The sequence below is a fragment of the Uloborus diversus genome, chromosome 5 (genome assembly GCF_026930045.1).
Source record: "Uloborus diversus isolate 005 chromosome 5, Udiv.v.3.1, whole genome shotgun sequence".
Taxonomy (NCBI): Eukaryota; Metazoa; Arthropoda; class Arachnida; order Araneae; family Uloboridae; genus Uloborus; species Uloborus diversus.
Window position 1 is genome coordinate 159,551,502 of NC_072735.1, and position 24,181 is coordinate 159,575,682.

Genomic DNA, 24,181 nt, shown 5'->3' on the forward strand with positions numbered 1-24,181 from the left:
TAATTTTAACTTATATTTAAATTATTATACATATGCATGTACAAGTTCAGTGGCGGATGGTGCAACATGAACCGGCCCTGGCATTTACAGGCCAGCCGGCTCCCTTAAGACTTGCTCCTTGAAGTGGAGACGCTCCCACCGTCCTTAAGGTTTTTTTTTTTTTTCAGATATATCTAGTTTTAGTAGGGAGTCACCGTTAGAATTTGAGTACTTAAATTAGGAGAACTGCGTTTACGAATGTGGAGAAAAAGAATCAATAATACGAACACCTGCATAGTAAAAATTAATATTCTTGCTGCTGATGGGGGGGGGGGTCGGGGACACTCCCCCGGAAAATTTTCAAAATTATAGCTTCAAAAACGCATTGTTAGACTTTTTAAATGATCTTGGGCGATGTTTGCGGGAGGGGGTATTTGGAGAATTCCCCCAAAACTTTTTCAAAATCAGAGCTCTAACACGTATGCGTAAGCACTGTTTTGAAACACTAGTGGGAGAAGGGCGTTCAGGAATTATTTCTGGACAAAATTTCTCAATTGAAGTTCCCAAAGCGCCAATTTAGGTGACAATTGACGATCTTTGGGGGGAGGGCAATGTTTTTTGAAATTGAAGTTCTTCAAAAAGTTTGTTACCTATAAATTGCCCCCCCCCCCTCTTAAATTCAGTATCTGAAGATCTTATGTGCAATAACGATTGATGAGGAACTTTTCAAGCGATATCGCGTGAAAAGAGAACGTATAATGTTGATGAACGTCTTTAAACTATCTTTGACAATGTTAATGAGAGCAAAGGTCCGGTGTGTCCCCCTCCCCTCCGGGAATTTTTTTCAATTAGTTGTCTTAAAAATGCATTCTAGGTGATCTTAGGTAATGTTTGGGAGAGAAGAGGCTCGAAGGTGCTCTCCAGGAATTTTTTCGTTATTGAAATCTAAAGAAAGGGATTGTAGGTCTTCTTTGATAAAGTAAAGGGGACTGACAATTCTGGGAAACTGAAGCTTAAAAAACGTTATTTCATCGACTTTCAATGACGTGAGGGGGAGGAATTTTCGGGACACATTTTAAAAAATTGAATCCCATAAAATGAAATTTGAGAGGGCCTTTAGTGATGCTGGCGAGCGTGTTGGGAACAAAAAAATTTGTAAGTTAGCTTTTAAAACACAGTTTTTGTCGATCTTCGGTAATGTTAGTGGGTGAAGCGGTTCGGGGACTTTCATTCGGTAATTTTTCGAAATTTGAATTCTAAAACGCAGTTGTAGATGATATTCGCGGATGTTACCAAGGGTTCAGGGGCTCCTCTCAGAAATCTTTTTGGGATTGAAGCCCTAAAAAAGAAATTTCACACCACCTTTGGTGATACAAGAGGGAGGAGAGATTCGATGACCTCTGAAAAATTTCTTAATTGTAGTCCGAAAAACGAAATTTTAAATGATCCTTAAAGATGGGGTGGAGGCACTTCTGCAGGCTTTGGGTGATCACTCTCCTGGAAGTTTTTCGAATTTGAAGTCCTAAATACGAATTGTAGGTAGTCTTTGATAACGATAGGCGATATGAGATGGGACTGGGTGCCTCTCTCTTCGCCTCTTTGAATGAAAAACAGCTGTTTCCGTTCCGCAAACTGCTTTTGCCGTCCCGTCCCAAGTAGTGTTCCTGTACTGGTCCTTGTCCCTGTACCCTGTACACAGATGGCCGTGAAATGGTTATCGACTATCATCAATGAAAGGGCTAATGAGGTGGGGTGCTAATCGGTTGCTTAATCTGGCACCGAGTGCGTGGTGGGCCGGTCCACAAGGAAAGAAAAAGAAGGCTTTCGTCATGTACAAGTCGACGTTTTTTTTTTTTTTAAAGAAGGCAAGGGTCTTCCTAAGATTTTTACAAAGATTTGAAATCCGTTTACAAAAATGAGTGAACCAATTTTAGGTTTTCCAATGTCGCAGTGTGGTTTGATTTCGCATCTTCTAGGTGACAGATTTTTTTCACTAGTTTTTTAAGGAAGAAAAATAAAACAGTTTTTTTTTTGTACTATTCAATTGAAAGATTTAATGCGGCCCAAACCGAGGCGGCCCACCGGGCATTTGCCCGGCTGCCCGCCGGCCCCATCCGCCACTGTACAAGTTTTTTGAAGCGGGAATGAAGGGTGAAAAAAATCATTAGTTAAAAATAATTAGATAATACATTTTTATAAGGTGTATCAGTAAAAAGACTATTTTCTTTGTGTTGCATTGGCCATGTGGCTGGTCTGAGCCTGTCTCATCCTCAGATCTTATTTTTGTGATTGTTTTATACAAAATCCAACAGTTTATTTTAATATATTGATTTAATCAAAAATTACTCTAATTACAAAAATACATTTTTTGTCAAAATACTGAATTTTTTCCCAACAAATTATGAAACTGTTGAGACATTTCTAAATGATATTTCACAACATAGACAATTTATGTTTTCACACTGTGGTGCTTCACATGTGCATGCATAATCACCACTTCCACACTGAAAGAAAAAATAACTATTATTAGTCGGTTATAGTAGTCATAACTGCATTTATATTAATACAATTTATTTTTTTGTACTAAAATACTTTTTCCATATAGAGTTTCACTGCATGTTGTTCAGCATGGCAAACAATTACATCCTTCAAACTTCATTAAAATTGATAAATTTTCACTTTTTGTTCTAGAATGTTCCTTTCATTCATAAAAATAGAATTTCCACTCATGTTGTTCACAAGGACACCCTGATGGGAGGACACGGGAGGTCGCTGTGACCTTCCAAAATTTCCCTTATTAAGCAATTTTATCTGACGATTCAGCAAAATTTGAAGATCTATTCAGAAAATTGAGAATTTCTGCCTTCCCAAAAACTTAGTGTGTGAAACCCCAGGTTGTTTAACACGGTTAAGTTACATCCTTCAAATTTTCCATTCCAATTCTAAATTAAATTTATTAAATTTCATTAGTTTTGAAACATTAGAAGTTTAAGAAGTGTTTGTATAAGCTGTATGCAAACGTTTCACTGCAATAAATATTACAAAACTAAAAACCTGAAAAACTTCAATTCAAAGAAAAGTAATTAATTATGGATCATGAAAATATTTCATGTTAGATATTCAGATTAACAAGATAAAAATTGATCCTATTCGACTCATTTAACGGTCCAAAATATCTTTATAGGAGGTTGTCTATAAATGACATCATGCTTTGAAAAATGAGAAAAGGGGTCTGATTTGTTGAAAAAAGTTCGACTTCATTTATAGGGACAGCCCCTAAATAATTTTTTTTTAAAAAACAGTGCAATAAATAATGAAAGAGCATTTAAGTTGCTGCTACTTACTGTATAAGTTCCACCTCCACTGCAGCATTGTAAACTAACCCAGTCACAGACTAGAAATTCAATACAGTTTACTCTCTGGAAAGGATCAAAGGTGAGTGTTGTTTAGTAATCAAATGTACTTGGATTTCAATCAATAGGTAAATGTTAACATTTTTAAATAATAACAATATCTGTTTTCATTTTTCAAGTTGATTTTGTAAGCATAAACGTTAAAATCTAAATACTGATTTCAACTACAGTCGACTCCCGCTACGACGCAATCCGACTTATGCGAAATGGCAATTACGTGATTTTTTTTCACCAGTAAAGAATTTCCATAACGCGAATTTCTCACCTGCAATGCAAAGATTTTTGGAAGGGAATCGTGGTGTGTAAGTATCCGCTTTGTTATTGGCTACTAAAACAAAATTTTGTGAATGGAGTTTCATCCCTTTAGCATCACTAAGAGCAAAAGTTCCCACACCGTACTTCTCTGATGCATTGCTTATACAAATAACTACTCCTCATTTTCCTTTTTTTTTCATTCTAAATGTCAAAGTTGTTGAAATAAATTGACAAATATAATGACACCTAAGAGTGCTGTTTCATCTTGTAAAGATAGAAAGAGAAAGTTTCTGACAATTAAAGAAAAGCTAATGATTAGTGCTTGTACAAATGCATAGAAAGTAGCACGACAATTAGGTGTGAAATGAATTTTTCATATGTGCAATTAAAAGTCAAGAAAAGGGAATCTGTAAAAGTTCACCGAGTAGTATCTAAGCAAAATGCAAAAAATATGAAAATGGAAGTTGCTCTTGTATTGTGAATTTAAGAAACCAGGAAGAGGGGTATTTTAAAATATATAAGAATAACAGTTTGATCATGCAGCATGACTCATCATCATTCACTTTTTTAAAAGTTACAAATATCATTACTGGATCCACTGTACAGTAAAACTATAGTGCATTTGTTTTTCTTACTACATACTGTATGTACCGTACTGGTTTATTTTATGTCTTTCTTTCCCATTGATCATTGATTTTGTGCATAGTAGCAGTATTTTATGTTGAGTGAAACTTTTTTTTTTAATTTAAAATACAAATAAAAATTCAGTTTGTTTATGTAAGAAACTGTAGACTTAAACTTTACTTAAGAAATAGTTTTTAACAGTTTGAGGTGGTGTTTACAAGTGTCTAAAATAATTGGGTCTGTTTATAAAAGTTTTTACTCATACCCTTTTCCACAACCCGAAATTTCGACTTACGCGAAGGGTCTTGGAACGCATCCCTCACGTAAGTCGGGACTCGACTGTATATTAAACTATTTGCTTAGTAAAAATTTAAAAAATATATTTCTGAGGCTCAAGCCAGAATGATTCTATTCAACCAAAAATTTTGTCTCAGAATATGATTTTAAAATGCTTTTTTAAATCTTTTTAAAGTAAAATTAGTAATGGTATAGAAATATTAACATTATAAATGTTTCAGCTTTGAAACTAATTAGCATGCTTCTTGGATTATTTTCTTTTCATTATTTTTCCCTGGATAAAAATTTAATAAGTCAATAAGGCTGTAAAATGCAAGGAAAACAGACACAAAAACTATGATATCTGGGTCATTCTCGAGAAATTATGCCCAATACTTATGAATTTTATCAAATTTAATTACTTCCTGTCAACTAGGGTAACGACACCAGTCACAGACATGCTGAAGACATCGTTCTCAGGTTAACTCAATCTTCTGAGCCTTTTAATGTATTTAGACTTTTTAAACTATTTTTCCCTTGTGCAACTACATCTCATCTAACATTTGGCTACTTCTGGATCCTTTGAATTAGTTAATTCAATTTTCATTTGCTCAATTTCTAAAAAAAGGTCCGACCCCCAGTAACAGACACCGACAATTCTGATGATACCAAGTAACAGGTAGGATGAGGAAAGGATGAGTAATGGACAGAATTCTCCTTTTCTCTTCAAAATGTGTGTAAGTTCTTTATTTTTAAATTTAAAACCTTAGGAAATATCGGCAGACCATGTGGTGGCTGTTCATAACCTTCCAGCACTACCTTGTAAGTATCAACTGGCTTATAAAATTCACTCTGATAACACTAGATGGTTGCACTGTATTCATGGGTTCACAGCAGCATCAGTTTTACCCGCCTAAGAGCCTTTTTAAATCCAAACTTATTACTGTCTGTTACTGGACTCTTGTTTATTACTGGTGCCGTTACCCTAATGAGTTTTGTTTTTTTTTTTTTTAATTTTTTTCCCATTTATATATGTGTAATAAAGTATCAACGGTTTATACACAAGTCAGAGTGGACAAATAAGCCTTTAAAAAATTGTTCTAAAAATTAAAGAAAAAAGAAAAGGTCACAGTTAAGCACAAGCATACAATAAAATAATGATTCTAAAACTTGTTCTGTCTGCTATTTCAATAAATAAAACTTTTTTCAAATTATCAATACAAATGTAAGAATGTGTTTAACAATGCAAATTAACTGTCATTCAAATAGACACTTTGTTTATTGACTGTAGAATTCAAAGTAGCTGACTAAGCACAAAAGTTATACTACTTGGTCCTGTTAAAAATATTACCAGGTCCAAGGTCATTATCAATTTTATTTTCAAAATGGCTGTAACAGAGTGAACAAACCCATGAAAAATGTTGGGACATAATATTTTTTTTTTATTTCAAAGGAGATTTTGTTTCTAAATTGTTTCTATAATTGTTGTTTATTTAGAAGATATAATTCCACTAATATTTTATATTTTATTGTTGCATTTTGATGTAATTTTTAATCACATTTCAAGCCCTAATGATTTGAAGCTGGGACACCTAATACAGGGTGTGGCAAGATAACTTCCTTATTTCAAAACTCAATTAAAACCCATTTTATGATCCAGGTTTCTTTTTTTTTCCTTTTCGTACAGTGTAGATCTAAAGTTTTGTTTTACACAGTTTTGAATCTTACACCAGGTAGGCGATGCTCATAATTGTCTATACACTGAATCAGATGATTTCTAACATTTCTCATAACACCTCCAAACATAGGGGTATGTTGATAATTTCTGCTTGGATGCTAACTTTCAGGCACCCTTGTAGGATCCCTGGATGGTTTTCATGTGTGAAATTCCAAACTACCTCACAAAAAATCACAAGGTCCCACATCTTATCTCAATAAAAAGAGTTTTATTGAGATAAGATGCTTTGGGAAAGGTTCCAGCATTGGTACAAAGCAGCCAATGATGCCCTTTGAGTGTGAACTGTAGGAATCAAATGTCATCAAAGTCAAATTCATCAAATTTCAGGGGGAAAAGGGTTATCTTCCAGTATATGGCAATGAGGAAGGATTTCCAAAACCTTTTTTAAAAAACTTTAGACATGTACCTACATAATTAAAAAAACCCAAAACATTCTGAACCATAAAACAGGTTTTATTGCATTTTGAAATAAGGAAATTATCTTGTTACACCCTGTATTCTTTGTTTATGTACAAACCATTCATCTTGATTATGCATTAAATGGAGAATCAATTTAAAACATTTAAGATAATTACAGTAACCCCTGGTCATATTGCACTTGTTGGAAAACAACAAAAGAGCGCAATCATGGCTGCCAACATGCCAACTGAAAAAATCTTACAATGTACACGGTGGCTATATTTCTACGCTTTTTTGATCATTGCAAAGCAAAGTATTAAAATTTAAAGTATGATAATATTTTTAAATCATTACCTTTACTTGATCTGTGCGTTTATAAGCAAAATAATAATAATAATAATAATAATAATAAAATATAAAAATAAGTAAATGTATAAACTTTTATTTCTTTGAACTAAAACTTTGAAAAGTTGCTGACTTCGCAGCTTTCAAAAATTGTCTACCAAAAACTTGTTCAAAACAATGGTTTTTCTGTAGGTTCTTAAAGATTACAATGTTCTGCGCCATGTCTGTCAAGCGGTCACTGTTCAAGAACACTAGTTTGATTTTATGTTGGCCTAATGCTTGATTTTTCATGATGAAGTATAGTGCTTCAATTGCTTGCTCTATTTTGAGCTTTCAAATGTGTAAATTACATTGATTTTTTTAAGAATTACACTATTAGTTACTTGCTATTAACATTAAGTTGGAAAAATGATTAGAGTTAAAAACAAAGTGACCCCATGTTGTAACATTCAAACTCTGCACAGACCCCATGTTAAACATACAAACAAATGCTCAACATGCACTTGGCAGTCACTATGGTAGTAGAAACTAGTATGTTGTGGCCATCACAAAACTTTCTTCTATATTTTTCTTTTTTTTTTTTTTTTTTTTTTTTTTTTTTTTGATCCCTCTCCATGCTTGACGAGGAAGCAATATTCCCAACAAAAACAAAATTACACATGCAAAAACTTGATGACAATCCCAATGTATGATTTATTGCAAAAGCAAAGCAAAGAGCAAAAATTGAAAGTTATTTTAAAAGCCTTGCTTGAATTAATTACAAATATTTTATTTGTTAACAAACATAAGATGGCAGCAGTTAAAAATTTTAAATTGAGATAATATTTCCGATCATTTCCATACAATTAAAATCACGAGAAATACACAGACGACAATATATTACGATTTATCTTTCTTATTGTTGCATTAATAAAGCTATTATTTGCAAAAAAAAAATCAACATGTCTTGGAGCGATTGGTGTCAAAATTGAACCAAAGCCTATTTACATATGGATTCACATATATTCCAAATTTCAACCAGAACGTAGCATTACTTCTTGAGATAGGGCACTCACAATGGAAAAAAAGAACAGGCGATTGCGCTACCCCCTTTTTAGCTGTTGACACCAAAATAAAATCAGCTCTTATACCCACTAAAGGCTACTTGCCAATAAATTTTTCTTTCATTACATTCATTATTTCTTGAGATACTGTAGTCACAATTGACGACAAAAAACATTCTATAGCTAAACCCCCGTTTGAGTTATTGACACCAAAATTGAATCAGCACCTGTTCCTGTTAATGGCAACTTATGGACCAAATTTTGTTTGATTCTGCCAGTTACTTCCTGAGGAATAGCAAGCATGCTTAACTCAAAAAAGTTCCATTGCTCCACCCCCCTTGGAGGAATTCACGCCAAAAACCAATGGGCACAGGTTCACATAGGGGCACATATGTGTACCAAATTTCGTTCGATTTCATGTGGTAGTTTTTGCTGTAGAGCGGCCACAAAAAACTGGTCACACACAGACGTGACACACATACACACAGAGACAGACAGACATTTTCCAAAAATAGTCGAAATGAACTCGGCACACCTCAAAACGTTTGAATCGGTCGAAATTCGAAAATTTGCACGAATCCAATACTTTCTTCTATATATTAGATATAGAAGAAAGTAAAAAAGCTGTCGTAGTAAGAAGAAAAAATGCAACATGAAACTTGATCAGCATTTGTGGCTTGAATATAAGTTGCTCATTAAACGAAGAGTTTATAACATGAAAGTAGGTATAGAAAGTTTTAAAAAATGTAAAATAATGCCATACTTGTTTTGTAGGACAAACAAAATCTAGGCAGCCATCAACAGTAGGTGGTTTCCAATTGCATTGCTGTGCATACTCATTGCATGTTCCGCAGCATTTTGATCCACCTACTTTTGGACAGCAATTCGTACATATCCCATGAGCCTAAAAGAAATGAATATTTTAATTCCAAAATATTGCATTAGTGTTTATAACATAGTCAAACCTTAATACAACAGCTTCAACGTCAAAATTTTTTCAGCACATATTTTCAATCAATGTGTATATAGAAATTTTTTTCATAAAATCATAGTTTCATTTGTTTACATGACATTTTTTAGAAGCAGAAATGAGTATATGTGAATAAAATGAAAAGCGCAATACGCAATACAATTTAATATGTCATTATTTTTCAACCAATCTAGTAAAGTAATGTTAACTATTTGAGAAATACCGAATTTTCAGTTATAAATGAAATGCAATTGATAATTTTTTTTTCAGTATAAAGTAATAACTCTCAACTTAAGCACAATAGTTTAAAAAGACAGAAATCACATAAAAATATATACTAACATAACTTTAATAAAAATATTATGATTATAATGAGAGTGTGACAAAGCCAGGTGCCAGTTCACCCACACAACTAAAAATAATACCTACTTTGGTGGCTAGTTCTGAAAGTATTAAGCTCTAAAAAGTAATTGTTAGGGAAAACTAAAAAAAAAAAAAAAATTCAGGTGCCTAAGATTTTGCACTTTTGTTGTGATCTGATTATGTTATTTAAAAAAACATGTTGTAAAGTGGTAAATAAAAAAAAAATTAAGTATAACATTTTTCCTTCTAAAACTTGAATAAATTACCAAAGCTTTTCCCTCTTACTATGATGATTTTTCATATTTAACAACAGATTATCACATTATATAATGTAATTTAACAATCATCCTGTTTACTTACTCGAATAAAAGAAACTACAGTCAAGAATGGGAAACTACACTAACTAGCTGACTGACGTGAAACATTCACGCTCGATGAAAGGAATTCAAAAACCAAGTTTTTTTTTTCAATAACAAGAATGTGACTAATTTATTTTCAGAATCTTTCAAATGAGGTCTTACTTTAGAAGTTTGGTGAAGCATGAAGAAAATTTTGGTAAAAAACACACACACTTAGGGTCTGTTCAATAAGTATCAGGACTGGTTCACTGTATCATCAACGGAGCGGTAGAGGGCGCTAAGACCGGTTGGCATAGGTAGAGGGGTCCTCACCATCCAGGTACACTTTGAACTTCATTCAGTCGCTTGCAAGCATGCCTTGAAACAGGAGGTGGATTTTTGTGACGTGTGATTTTTTATGGTGTTATCGCACTAGCATGGAATGCTGTGAAATTTGGCTTTAAACTCGGGGAAGTACACTTCCGAAACCCTTGAGCTAATTAAACAGGCTTATGGGGATGAAGCTGGACACGAGTTTTTAAGTAGCACAAAATGTTTAAGAAAGGCCGGGAGCTCGTCGAAGACAATCACTGCCTCAGACGTCCGATGACTGCTTAAACCGCTGGAGGTGGCCAAAGTGTAAAGTGTTTTGGACTCTAACAGGCGTTTAACCATCGCCCTTGGGTCGTTCCATGTCAAATCATCCACAAAAATGGGATTTTAACACCCACCGTCTCGGAATTTGATCAAACTTGGTATACTTCATCCCTTTATGGTTACAAGCAACCCCCTAATTTTTTTTCTTTCAGTATCAATGCGTTTTGATTTTACAGCCTCTTGAAATTTGGAGATTTTACATTTTTTGTCATTTTCGAGACACTCAAACTGAGATGTGGTTGTTTACAAAAAAAATTATTTCTTGGTAACTAATGCTATAATCTTTTTGAAATTTTTTACACAAAATAGAAAGACTTTGAACATGTTGATAAAAAATATTTCAATAATCTTAATTTTTTAAAAAATTAGAAAATTGAAAATTTTGAATTTTTTTTTCAAAAAAAGATGTCAGCAAAAAACTGAATTTCAACAAAAGGGTCAGTTTTAAAAATCATGATTTTTTTTAAAAAATGATCATGAATATGTACTCTAACTTATCCAATGAAAAACATTAGGGGACTTTAAGGGATTCTGCCCCCCCCCCTCCCCCCAATTCTGGAAAAAAAGCATAAAACATCATACAATCTCTTCCATATTCTTTAAAACAGAATTGTCAACAATTATGATAAAAATTCAAATATAATGTGTTGAATATGGAACTCAAATATAAAAAAAAATATACTTAAGCTTCTATTTTATTTGAAATAGTTTAAAATGTGTCAAATCAACCACAAAAATGGGATTTTAACACCTACCATCTAGATTTTGATGAAACTTGGTATACTTCCTTATTTTGTGGTTAAAAGCAACACCCTAGTTTCTTTTGTTTCAATCTCAATGTATTTTAATTTTAAAGACTTTTGACATTTTTTGATTTTGCATTTTTTTGTCATTTTCAAAGACACTAACTGAGCTGTTGTTAATGGGGGGGGGGGAATGTTTCTCAGCAACTAATGATATTACCTTCTTGAAAATTTTCATAAAAAATGTTAAGACTTTGAATATTTTTATAAAAAATATTATAATAATCTTAGTTTATACAAAGAATTTTTTTAAGATCAAAAAGTTAAACATTTTGATTTTTTTTTTTTGGTCAAAAAAACCATTGTTGAAATTCTAAATTTTTAACATCAGGGTCAGTTTTAAAAATCATGATTTAAAGAAAAAATGATCATGAGTGTGTGCTTTAACTTTTCCTGTGAAAAAAGTTATGGGTCTTTTAGGGATTCTGTCCCCTCCCCCCTAGAAACAACGAAAGCATCATAGAGAAAAGTTTTTCTATGTCTTTGAAACGAGTTCCCAGCAATTATTTAAAAAATTTAAATATAAAGTGTAATAAATATTGAACTCAAACATATAAATGTAATATTCAAGCTATTTTTTTATTTGAAATAGTTAAAAATTATTACAATTATTATATTAAATATAGACATTCTGAAAATAAGATATCATGAAATTCAAAAGTTGCAGACAACAATATCTGCATATGGATTACTGCATTTTAGTCCAGACAAGTTAAAACAAAAGTAAAGTCTTTACACCAATTCATAATCATGCAGTTACTAGTACTTTCAGGATCCACCCTCCCCCCCCCCTTACGTTTGAGAAAAATTGCTATCGTGGAACTGCTTTTCCATTATAGTTTTACTGCTATACAATGACAAATTCATCCTTTTAATTTCTTGAAATTACATTTAACACCCCTTAAAAATTAATGGCCTGATTGTTTAGTAATAATATGACTAAATAAAGTAAATTACCTTTCCCCCTCCCCTCAAAGCAAATGAAAAAATAAATTAGTATTTATGCACCTCTCGTATTCAATGGATTTTTATATTTTTTAATGACAATTGGAAAACAAATTATTATTTGCATGGAATTTTTTTTTTGTCCAGATTCCCCCCCCCCCTCCAGTTTAATGACATAACTTGCAACTTTTCCTCAACTTACTGGGGTTCTAAAATTTTGTATCACTTATGCTTATTAATGCTTAACATTCACATTATGAAAATTAATTTCAGTAAATGAATTTTCTATTATTTTTGTTTTCTTCCTTTTTAAAAACAATAATAGATTTGAACATCTTGTGAGGAATAAATACATAATTGTTGAAAAGAGATAAAAGCTTCTTGTTAGTCAGGTCTGCTAAAAAAAACAAGTCCTGCTCACACTTATTTAGAAAACAAGTAATGGTGCCTTCTTTCTCTACACGCCTCCCATGGAGTACATTTTATCCAACCCTATCAGAATTGCACTAACAGCACAGAGTGGTTGCTGACTCCCCTGGATAAAAGATAGAATTCTCAGAAAGAACTTTTCTAAAATTTTGAGAAAAGGTCAATATGAAAGAATGAATTGAACTAGAATAACAATTAGATGTTGACTTATAGGAGTTCTAGCAAAATGTGTGTCAAGCTAGAAAGCTTTTCAACCATTGAAGTTAGCATTGGGCAGACTCTAAGAATAATAAATGTCGAGTTACCTGGATTATCAGTGTGTCCAGTTACTGAAGTTTCACTGTATTTAAACTGGAATTATACATAATGTTTATAAATCATTTGTAGAAAAAGTGGCTTAAAAGAACATACTGCCCTTGATAAAACTAATGCAGCAGTTAAAAGAGGGATCAAGAAAAAGAAAGTGTATTTTAAATAAAAAGTAGTTACCGATCTCACAGTCATAATATAAACAACTAACTATAATCGTAAACCATACAGCTTGCTGATCAGCTGTCATCTAATACCAGCTGTTCCTTTTTGGGGGCTAGTAAAGCAACAAAAGTTAGGGAGGTAACAGGCAAATATATTAAAAAGAAAACAAAACATCTAAAAAAATTACTAGTGAAATGTAAAATAAAAATACCTGTCATTTGTACAAATGCCAGGTTATTAGGATCCATTTATGATCATAGAAACACTCAAGATAACAAAACACACTTTTAGGGTCAAATGAGATCATGGGCGCATATAGCAAAGTCGCAAGGGGGGGGGACTCAAATATTTTCCCCGTAGTTTAGCTGGATATTTTCCCCGTAGAAAACAATTTCAGGACAGATTAGAGTCATTAAAATTAGACATTTTTAATAACTTATTCATTAAAAGGTTTGGAGAAGAAATATTTTTACATTTGTGCAAAGAAAAAAGTACTAAAAGCAAGGAAGTTCTAATTTGAAAAAGGGGGGCTCGAGCCCCCCCCCCCCTTGCCCCCCTATATGGGCGCCCTTGAATGAGATTGTTGCAAAGCCTTAATTATAAACATTTTGGGCAACGGTAACCATTTTAAACTCATACCCAATAAATTGCTATGTTAAACCAAATCCAAGTTTCAGTTTGATATTGCATTCGATTAATGAATCAAGTTAAAAGCTCTGAGCTGGTATTTATAGGATTTTTAATACTTTGTATAAACTGCCTAATTATAAATTAGAATTAGATAAAAAGTTTTAATTTCTATGTTGCCCTAAGTTTAACAATAATTTTTAGAATGCATAAATTGTTGTAGGAAAATTTCGAATTTTGCGATATCTTATTTTTATTGTGTATTATTAATTAATTTAATTAATTATTTACAATTGAAAAAAATCTTGAGTATTTAAATGTTTACGTTTAAGTTCAAACACCAATGTATTTCAATATTTAAATTTTCTTTAATGCAATTATTAACTTAGCTTGTAATATTGTGATCAACTTTTTTTCATTAATCAAAATAAGGGGCAGGGGGGCAGAATCCCTCAAAGTCCCCTAAAGATTTTCATTTTATATATTAGCACACATGTTAATGATCATTAAAAAATATATATAAATTATTTTAATTTAGACCCTCATGCCAAAATTTTAAAATTTTTACTATCATTTTTTTATTGAAAAAATTTAAAAATTTTCAGTTTGTTAATTTTTTTTTAATTACTGAACATAAATTTAGATTTTTGACATATTTTTTTCTGAAATACTTGAATTCTTAATATTTAATATAAAAATTTTCCAGATTTTTTTATCTTTAGTTATTGAGAAATAATTTTTTTTGCAAACAGCTGCTGTTCATTCTCAGAGAACTGTAAATGACAACTAACGCAAAATCGCAAAACTTTGAAGGGCCAAAAAAAAAAAACTATTTTTAATAGAGAAGAAATACTTTAGGACTATGAAAAGTAGAAGTATACAAAGTTTCATTATAATCTGAGATGGTGGGTGTTGGGGTGTGGTTGAACTGACATGGAATGACCTCCTTATTAGTGAGGAGACCGGCCTTTCAGTCTGAATGGTCCACACCATTGTAACAAAAGATCTTGTGATGAGGAAAGTGAGCGTGATTCTGGTGTAGAAAGTCTTGGCCCCTACAGCCCAGACCTGGCTCCACCAGACTTATTCTTGTTTCCATGAGCGAAAAGGGAGTCTCATCGGTACAACTCCATCGAGGCGGTTCAAGAGGTGACGACGAAGGCTCTCAACAGTATTCCGGAAACCGACTTCCAGCAAGCTTTTGACGAGTGGCAGACGAACCAAATTAAGTGTATCAATGCAGGAGGAATGTATTTTGAAGATTATTAAGTAATTGTAATGATCCCTGCAATAAATTTTGATTTTTGGAACCAGTCCCGATACTTATAGAACAGAGCATGTATGATGTTGGGATTTACCACAAGAAATAAATGTTCCTTTCTCCTAATTTGAATGCAACACAACCTGTGGTTTAAAACCTTGCCTCTAATGACTTATATATCGTCGCCTCAGAGCAACATAAAGACATCTAATCCCAGGAATAACACTAAGATATCCTACTGTTGCTCTGGGGGGACAATATACAGTATAACCCTAATTTAATGATTGACAAGGTACTGAAAAAAAACTGTCCTAAAATCAAGGACATCCTTAAATTGAGGAGCGTAAAAAACCAATGCACACCATTGTCAAATCCACACCAGAGAAATGTATCAATAAATTGAGGGAATTATCAAATCAGGTATTGTTAAACCAAATTCATACTGTACATAGAAATTCGGATGAGAATTGAGCAGAGGAAATTTGGTTAGTCAAAAGCTACATTTCTTGGCCTATCGGAAGATCAACCCCATGACCTTCACATTATTAGCAGGACTTGAGCTACTGAGCCTTCATCCCTGGACACTATACTTTAAATAGTACTATTAATACTATTGTGCAATAAAGTAACAAAAGAAATTGGAAATTGATGCCTATATTTTTGTTCAAATATTTTTTTTCAAGTTATACGCAATTTAATATGTTAAACTTAATGTCTTGTTTCCTGATTTAAACAACAGAACTGTAGCTCAGAATTCTGTAATGAGTTTAGATTATATTTTGGATCAGACTTCTGCTGAAGAATAAAAGACACACCAAAACAATATATTTTTAAACCATGGGTGTTCAAACTCACGATTTCGCATTATTAGCACCTAACCAAGTCAATGAGTCTCCAATTCAGGATGTTGTTGTTGAAGCAATGCATAACAAAAAACATAATATATATATATATATATACATACACTGGTATGCAAAAATTAAGGATGAGACGGTTTTTTCAATATAACTTTATACAAAAGCTTTTCAAATCAACACATTTAATACCGTAAGATCCCCAATACGTAAGGACATGTGTAATGTAAGCAACACTTACTAAAAGAGAAATCAGAGGGATAAAAAGAAGCTTTATTGAAAAAGTAGCATGGAGCGCAATGCGATTGAAGGCCGAAACATCCCTGTGATGGTGTGATGTTTCGATGGGATTGAGATCCGGAGATCGTGCCGATGAATCCATACGTTCAATCACTCTCTAAGAGCTGTTCGGCAGCTACTGTGCGATGACATGGTGCATTGTCGTCCATGAAAAGAAACTGCGGACCCATAGCGCCTCTAAAAAGACGCACATATGGAAGAGGAATCTCGTTACAATAACGGGTCTCGTTGACTGAACCTGCGTTGAAGATGTGAAGGTCTGTACGACTACCAAGCATGATGCCTCCCCAAACGAGAACACCGCAACCTCCATACGTGTCCCTTTCAATGATGTTCGAGGGATGATTGCTGCTTCCTCGCTCTCTCCAGATGAGTATGCGATGAGAATCGCTACTCAGACTGAATCTGCTCTCATCTGTAAAGAGTACTCGTCCCCATTCATTGTCTCTCCAATTCGGGTGTTCCTGGCACCACAGAGAACGCCTTCTCCGATGGGCAGGCGTTAGAGGTACACACCGTATAGGGCGTCGTGCAAACAGACCACCACCGTGCAGTCTTCTGGCCACGGTAAAATGCGATATCGGTCGTCCAGTCGCCTGTGTCGTGTGTCTAGCGATTTCTTCCACTGTCTGCCGCCTGTTTCTTCTGGCCTGTAAGACAATATACCGGTCATTTGCGGGTGTGGTTCCTAGTGGACGACCACTACTGAACCCCCGGATAGCTGTTCCTGTAGTTTGAAAATGTCTGCAAAGTCATGAAACGATGCTGTGAGCAATTCCGAACTCTGCAGCCTTAATTGTCACACTGTGGCCTTCCTCTAACTTCCCAATGATTCGACCTCGGGTAAAAGCATCCTGATGTCGTCTAACAGATTGATTATTTGCCATTTCTCGCTGAGGCAGCAACTCTGTGTGATTTTAACTGCTATACGGCGTGCAATCTCTTTGCCAGAAATACTGATCTTACATTGACAACATGCTTTATACTACTCAGACACTCCCCCATTACGTCTGCCTGCATATCTGCACATGTGCTACCGTACATCACCTTACTTAATCTCCTGATTGGTCTTTCTGTCCGCTCTGCCTCTTTATTCAGCTGATATGCTAATTTTTCGACTTCGTCCTTAATTTTTGCACACCAGTGTATATATATATATTCTGTTTTTTGTTATGCATTGCTTCAACAACAACATCATGAATTGGAGACTGGAGATTGGATATATATATATATATATATATATATATATATATATATATATATATATTGATTGAAACAATCAAAATTAAATGTCTCTAAGTATCACACAAAAACTTTTATTGCAACAATATTTATCACAAAAAATATTTTTGACTTACTACAAGACATTTTCTTATGAGTAAACCAATGAAAATAATGATCATGTAAAAAGTTATGCCAAGAACCAATAAAGCTGCTGTTGGAATTGAAGCATTTTCTTTTGGTTCTATTAAAGTGTCATTCTGAAATGAAAAAAAAAAACAATAAACTAGAATTTTATTGCTGAAACCATGTACTTTTAATGAATATTTCAAGAATTATCCAATATTTCAAAACTATAAAATCAACTTAAATGTTCAACCAAGTGAAACTACTTGTTTATGAAATTTTATATAAGGTTGAGAGTATATGACATACATTTTTTAAATTGTTGGTTTGTATGAAGTTAGAAAAATCTACTAAAGAAAAAGCCACAGCTTAATTCATCTTAATTATGAAATGTAGAAAAAATATTTTAGAGGTAAAACTCACGAGAAAATTTTTCACTTTTAAACAACTGTCCCACAAATTATACTTATTACAAAAGAAAATGGCTGCAGGGAAATGATCTCAAGTTTCCCCCCCCCCCCCACAAATTATACTTATTGTGAAAGTACATGATTCCATTGAAACATTCAAGGGATTTTTTCTTTTCTTTAGCCATTGATTTTACATTCATATTCACATCCAGATTAACTTGAGTATCATGGACACTATTGATAATTATTTTAACACATTAAGTAAAGTACTGCAGCAAAACTTGTATTTAATGCATTCAGAACCGATTGATATTTTCAGTTGCATCACTCATTCTGTTTAGAGCAGGGAGTATCGTAAGGCTAGGTTAGGGGTGCCACAAAGCATGCCATGGTATCAATATGTATATATATATATATATGTATACAGAGCGACCAGTAATTAACGCGTTGAAAAGAAATGTCAATTTCTCTAAAACGGTTTGTCGTATCAAGTTCTAACTTGGTGGTTAGATTCAGTGAGTTGGCAGATTTTTTTTGCACAGTCTCATTGAGTTGGATTTTGCTGTTTATTTTTGAGTGAAAATGTCGAGATATAGCGTTTCTGAGCACATTTTCATCGTTCAAACATATTATTCAAACAGCAACTGCCAAATTGTGACTCAAAACAAGTTTGCAACTGGGTTTAAACTTAAGATAACGAACAGATTATCACTTTTGAACAATACTTGGAAATGTTGAGAAATCAGTTCATTCCAGCAACTCAAAGTGAGTCCAATTTTGAAAGCATGTGGTTCATGCAAGACGGCGTACCACCTCTTCGTACAATGAAATGTTTGATCTGCTTGAAGAGCACTTTCATCAACAGATTTTTGCTTTAGGGTACCCAAATTGAAAAATATGGCAATCGATTAGGCACCCTTTTCTCCTATATGGAATCTTTGCAATCTTTTTTTTGGGGGGAGGGGGGTATACCAAAGACAAAGTTTACATTGGAAATCTCAAGAGCATGGAAGGCCTGAAAACGGTGATTCAGTTATTGAAATCGACTCTTCAGTGAGTGATACAGAATTTCGCTAATTGTTTGAGCCATATTACAGCTAGAGAGGGAAAATGCATCAAATTTGTATTAAACTAATTTCCATGTATTGTACTTTGTTTTCGAACTTAAATAGAATTTTTTGAATGAGTAGTTTTCGAGAAATTAATTTTTAACATTAGCGCGTTAATTACTAGTCACCCTGTATAGAGTCATTCCATTTCAAATCAGGCAAGCAGATATGAAAAGTGTCATATGACCATCACCGATTTTTTTGAAAAAAATACAGTAGTTACAACTAAGGGACATATGAAATATCCCAAAAGGATTTTGCAAGAAAATTTTTTTTTTCTTCAGTTACAGCCTATTAAAATTCTGCACAAAATCCGCCATTTTGGAAAAAAACGGCAAAACACTCCATTTGAAATGGACACTCTCTATTTCAAAAGTATTTAACCTATTTGAATAATTCTTTTTTCTAAAAATAAATAAGAACCCATATATCCTCTAGACATCGTTTTTGAAAGTTTAGTTAGGTTTTTTAATAAAGAAAAAAATTCACTTTTGCCGCGAAAAAACTGCATTTTTACCGATTTTATGATTTTTTTTCTCCATGAAAAAAAAGTTTTTTTACTAAACGGAGATGGCAGTCTAAAGCCCTTATATGATAGTTTCATAACATATTTTATTATAATCCTTGGATGCATACAACCTCGGAAATAAAGTTTGAAATTTTGAAAATTTTCAAAAATTAGCGATTTTTGAAGTGATTTTACTCAAAAAACCCATTTTTTAAAAATCTAAAAATTGGCTCATTTGAACCCCATATAATGCTTAACAAGTGGATAGACACCGCATCCCGTATTTTTTCCCATTAAATGTTTTATGATTTTTTGAAAGTGACCTTATCGCTCATTGCATGCATGTAAAATAAAAATGTCTAATAATTTCAGTAACTGAAATTCTGATTATATTAATGCCTAATAGCTACAATAACGGTGCACTTTATCAGGAACAACTAAAATCTTACTGACGTTTAATAATTTATCAGTAAAAAACCGCTTTTGATGACCCAGTCAATTCGTCTTTTTGTAAGACTCTGTGTGTAGCCTTTAGATAGAAGAGCCTTTGGTGATTATATTAATGACTAATAGCTACGATAATGATGTACTTTATCAGTAACAGTTAAAATCTTTCCTTTCTTTTATAAATATTAGTTTATTTTGTCTCCAAAGCTATGCATTCACCGTTACTTTCATATGCAGCAACGAATCATATTTTTTTTTTCTTTCTCTTTAACTCAATTACGCGACAAGGGAAACCATCAAAGGAAAGAACAATACAATGCATTTAAAACGATTAATTTTAATTTCGTGCTTTGGTTGTCATTGGCGAATGTTGTCACATAATTTTTGGATCCTACCTCGTATGATTACTTTTATACGTAAGAATATGTATGCTAAATTCAAACCGCAAAACTCACTTGTAGTTTAAGAATTTAAAAAGCTCACCTGTTTTATGAGAGAAATAATCAATTGAACATGGTTGTAAGTTGAGGTAACTAAACAGATCTCACCAAAGGTAGCTATTATAGCCAGGGATACAGTTTCTATAAAAAGAAATGCAGGATCCCTATAGTCTTCAGAACTTATTTTAATGCTTAAGTGGCCTGAATTCGGTCAATACAAAAATTTGAGTGAAAAAAATAAGGAAGTATGGGAGCTCAGCTCCCATAACAATTAGGCACTGATCAGCAGAAAAATATATTTATATAACGAAGTACAAAAAGACGAATTGACTGGGTCATCAGAGGCGGATTGATACTGCTATATTATTAAAAGTCTGTAAAATTTTATTTGTTGCTGATATAGTGCACCATTATTGTAGCTATTAGGCATTAATATAATCAGATTTTCAGTGACTGAAATTATCAGAAATTTTTATTTTACATGCATGCCATGGGCGATAAGGTCACTTTCAAAAAATCATAAAACATTTTATGGGAAAAAATACGGGATGCGGTGTCTATCCACTTGTTAAGCATTATATGAGGTTTAAATGAGCCAATTTTTGGATTTTTAAAAAATGGGTTTTTTGAGTGAAATCACTTCAAAAATCGCTAATTTTTGAAAATTTTCAAAATTTCAAATTTTATTTCCGAGGCTGTATGCATCCAAGGATTATAATAAAATATGTTATGAAACTATCATATAAGGGCTTTAGACTGCCATCTCTGTTTAGTAAAAAAAACTTTTTTTTCATGGAGAAAAAAAAATCATAAAATCGGTAAAAATGCAGTTTTTTCGCCGAAAAAATGAATTTTTTTCGTTATCAAAAAACCTAACTAAACTTTCAAAAACGATGTCTAGAGGATATATGGGTCCTTATTTATTTTTAGAAAAAAGAATAATTCAAGTAGGTTAAATACTTTTGAAATAGTGTCCATTTCAAATGGAGTGTTTTGCCGGTTTTTTCCAAAGTGGCGGATTTTGTTCTGAATTTTAATATGCTGTAACTGAAGTAAAAAAATTTTTCTTGCAAAATCCTTTTGGGATATTTCATATGCACCTTAGTTGTAACTACTGTATTTTTTTCAAAAACATCGGTGATGGTCATGTGACAGACCCTGCCTGATCTGAAATGGAGTAGCTCTATATATATATATATACAAAAGAGATAGACTATTGTGCCGTGAAAAAAACTATAATTCTTCAAAGGGTACAACAAATCGGAAAAGTTTGGGAACCCCTGGTCTAGAGTAAGCGTTCAGGAATGACATTGTAGCGGCTTGTGAGGATGAAAAAACTTTAGTTACTTATTTAATTTAAATGAAACAATTATGCTGGTAGTTAACTCCTCTGTAGTTATAACCAAGGCTGGGGAGTTAGAGTTAGACTGATTTTGGGTAACGGAGTCGGGAACTTTAAAATTCTAAGAGTCGGAGTTAGTCATTTTCTCTCAGAGTCTGTCATTATGCCAGTAACCTGAGTCGGTGTTCAAGCCTAACACCTAACTGATTTTGGGGTAAAGGAATCGAAGTCAAAGGCTCTAAAACTCCATGAGCCCGACTCAGTAATTTTACCTTCCAGTCAAGAGCCCTTGTTAAAAGTTTAAAATGTCTCTCTTTTTTGTGTAACAGACCATACTTATCTCCGGCTATGCCTAACGTTTGGAATAATCACTAAAACAAAATATCTATTTAGTAGGAAGTGTGCACAGTTGTAATATTAAAAAGATAAAAGATACTGTAAAAAATTATAATCTTTTATGAAAAGAAATATTATTTTAGAGCCAATGATCACACATTCAGTCACGGATGTCTAACTAGAAGGGGTTTTAGCAAAGACTGCCATTCAAATTTTTAGGGGAGAGGTGGTTTTTTTGGGGGGGATTTTTCTTTATTTTTAGGAGGAAAGCTTGCTCTGGGGGGCTTTATGGTATTTGGGGGGTGGATTCTTGCTCTTGAGGGGTTGGACCCCTCTGGTCATAAATATCCTACCTAAACACTCAAAGTTGAAAAGTCAACTCTCAATAACTCCAAGTTCCAAAGGACCGGCTAAAACCTTCAACTTAAAGGTAGTTTGAGTCAGGGACAAATCTAGAGGGGGGGGAGGGGGCATGGCCTCTCCCAAAACGTTGGGAGAGTAGGAAGTTGTTTAAGAAGAAAACAAAAAGAAAGGAAATATTGTTGAAAAATAACAAAATTTAACACAAGAATTTTACTTTAAAATAAATTCAGGTGTTAATTGGGAGAGAAATTACATTCCTCTCCTCGGAACAAAATTATTTTGTTTCTAAAATTTTGCTCCCTCTTTTACATCTTTCTTGATGTAAACGATGCAAACTTTAGACACTTGGACGATCTAGAAAAGCTGCTGTCTTCTGAGAACACCTATTGTTCATGAGACCCAAGAGAGCCTACATTTGCATTTTATGGATTTAATTTCGAAATCTTACTAAAGGAGAGTTTCTTACTCCCCATGATCCTCCACAAGTTTTTCAAAAGATAAGTAAAAATTGACATACAATTTTTCTACAAAGCAAAAAATTACGCATTAAGAATTTTTGGGGATGTTAACCTAATCTTAAATTTCATAAATTCAGCCTATTTCTCTCATTATTTTAAAATTCAAAACTTGGTATAAAAACTTGAAGAGGGTAAGAGGTGGTGGTTTTGCGGAAAAATCCATGATGAGGCACTGTTTGATAGGGGACCATTCGGATAAACATACAAAGAAAGACCTTCTTCGAATTTGGAACCCAATGAAAACTTCAAAAATAAAGGAGTTTGAATTATAAGGCCTTGAGTTACCAAGAGTGGAGTATAATTCCAAAAAATGTAAAGACAATATGTCCATTCCAAATGATTATAAAGCACAAATCCCTTACAGACCAGCTCTGGATATTTATAACAATTGTAAACTGAAGGTAGTCAGATTAAACATTATTTGGGGGGGAAATTAAGACTAAGCAATAAAATGCAATAGAAAAGTAAAAAGTGATATTAAGCACACATAAGCTAAGCTACATTAACAAGTTTAAATGGTTAAAAACGAAGGGCACAAAAGTTTGAGTGGAGTGATTTCACTCAAAGAGAGAAAGAAAGAGTTTAAATTCTTATAACAAAAAGAGAACATTTGAACTCTTTCTAAAGAGTTCAAATTTCTTATAACAAAACTAACAACTTACTGCCATTAAAAATCCACATCAAAGAATCTAAGGAGAGAAAAACATAAATAAGTACATATTCATAATTTCTTGCTCAAATACTGCTTTAAGCATTTAAAATATATGAAAACTAAAGATAAATAAGAAGCAAGTGACATATAATTAAAATCCATGATAAGTTATTAACTAAATCAAATCATCCATTCAAATTAATTAAGAAATTACAATCCTTCTAATAATAATGGAAGGTGGATGTTTTACTTACATAATGTACAATATAAATACATTAACTAAATGTCATATGCATTAGTTTTTATAATATGTTCTTAAGCCAAACAAAAAAATGAATTTCCACACGACTTATTTTTTTCTATTCTTTCATGAACAATCTTGGAACTTTGTGTGAAAATGCTCATGATCAGAACTGAAACAATAAATTTACCGATATTAAATTTTCAATAGTAAATGAATTTAGGTCAGTGGGCCGTATCGAAGGTAAACAAATCATTCAAATCCTAACAACAAACTTTTGGTTGCCATTGAATTTTTCTTAATGTTTTTTTTTCTGGTGAAGTGTAAGCTTGTGGTTGTAAAAAAAACGTACGTATTTCAATGTTTTAGCATTGA

General features: G+C 33.0%; 1 protein-coding gene across 1 annotated transcript; it reads right to left on the bottom strand.

The window, feature by feature from the left end:
* Positions 1-2,314: 2,314 nt before the first annotated feature.
* LOC129222794 (prolow-density lipoprotein receptor-related protein 1-like) lies at positions 2,315-24,064 on the bottom strand. Its single transcript, XM_054857339.1, has 6 exons — positions 23,820-24,064; positions 23,576-23,602; positions 17,452-17,574; positions 8,836-8,976; positions 3,324-3,398; positions 2,315-2,483 (listed from the first exon to the last, which is right to left on the bottom strand). The coding sequence occupies exons 2-6, from the start codon at positions 23,579-23,581 to the stop codon at positions 2,379-2,381; spliced, it is 450 nt and encodes a 149-aa protein (XP_054713314.1). The 5' UTR covers positions 23,582-23,602; positions 23,820-24,064; the 3' UTR covers positions 2,315-2,378.
* Positions 24,065-24,181: the final 117 nt, after the last annotated feature.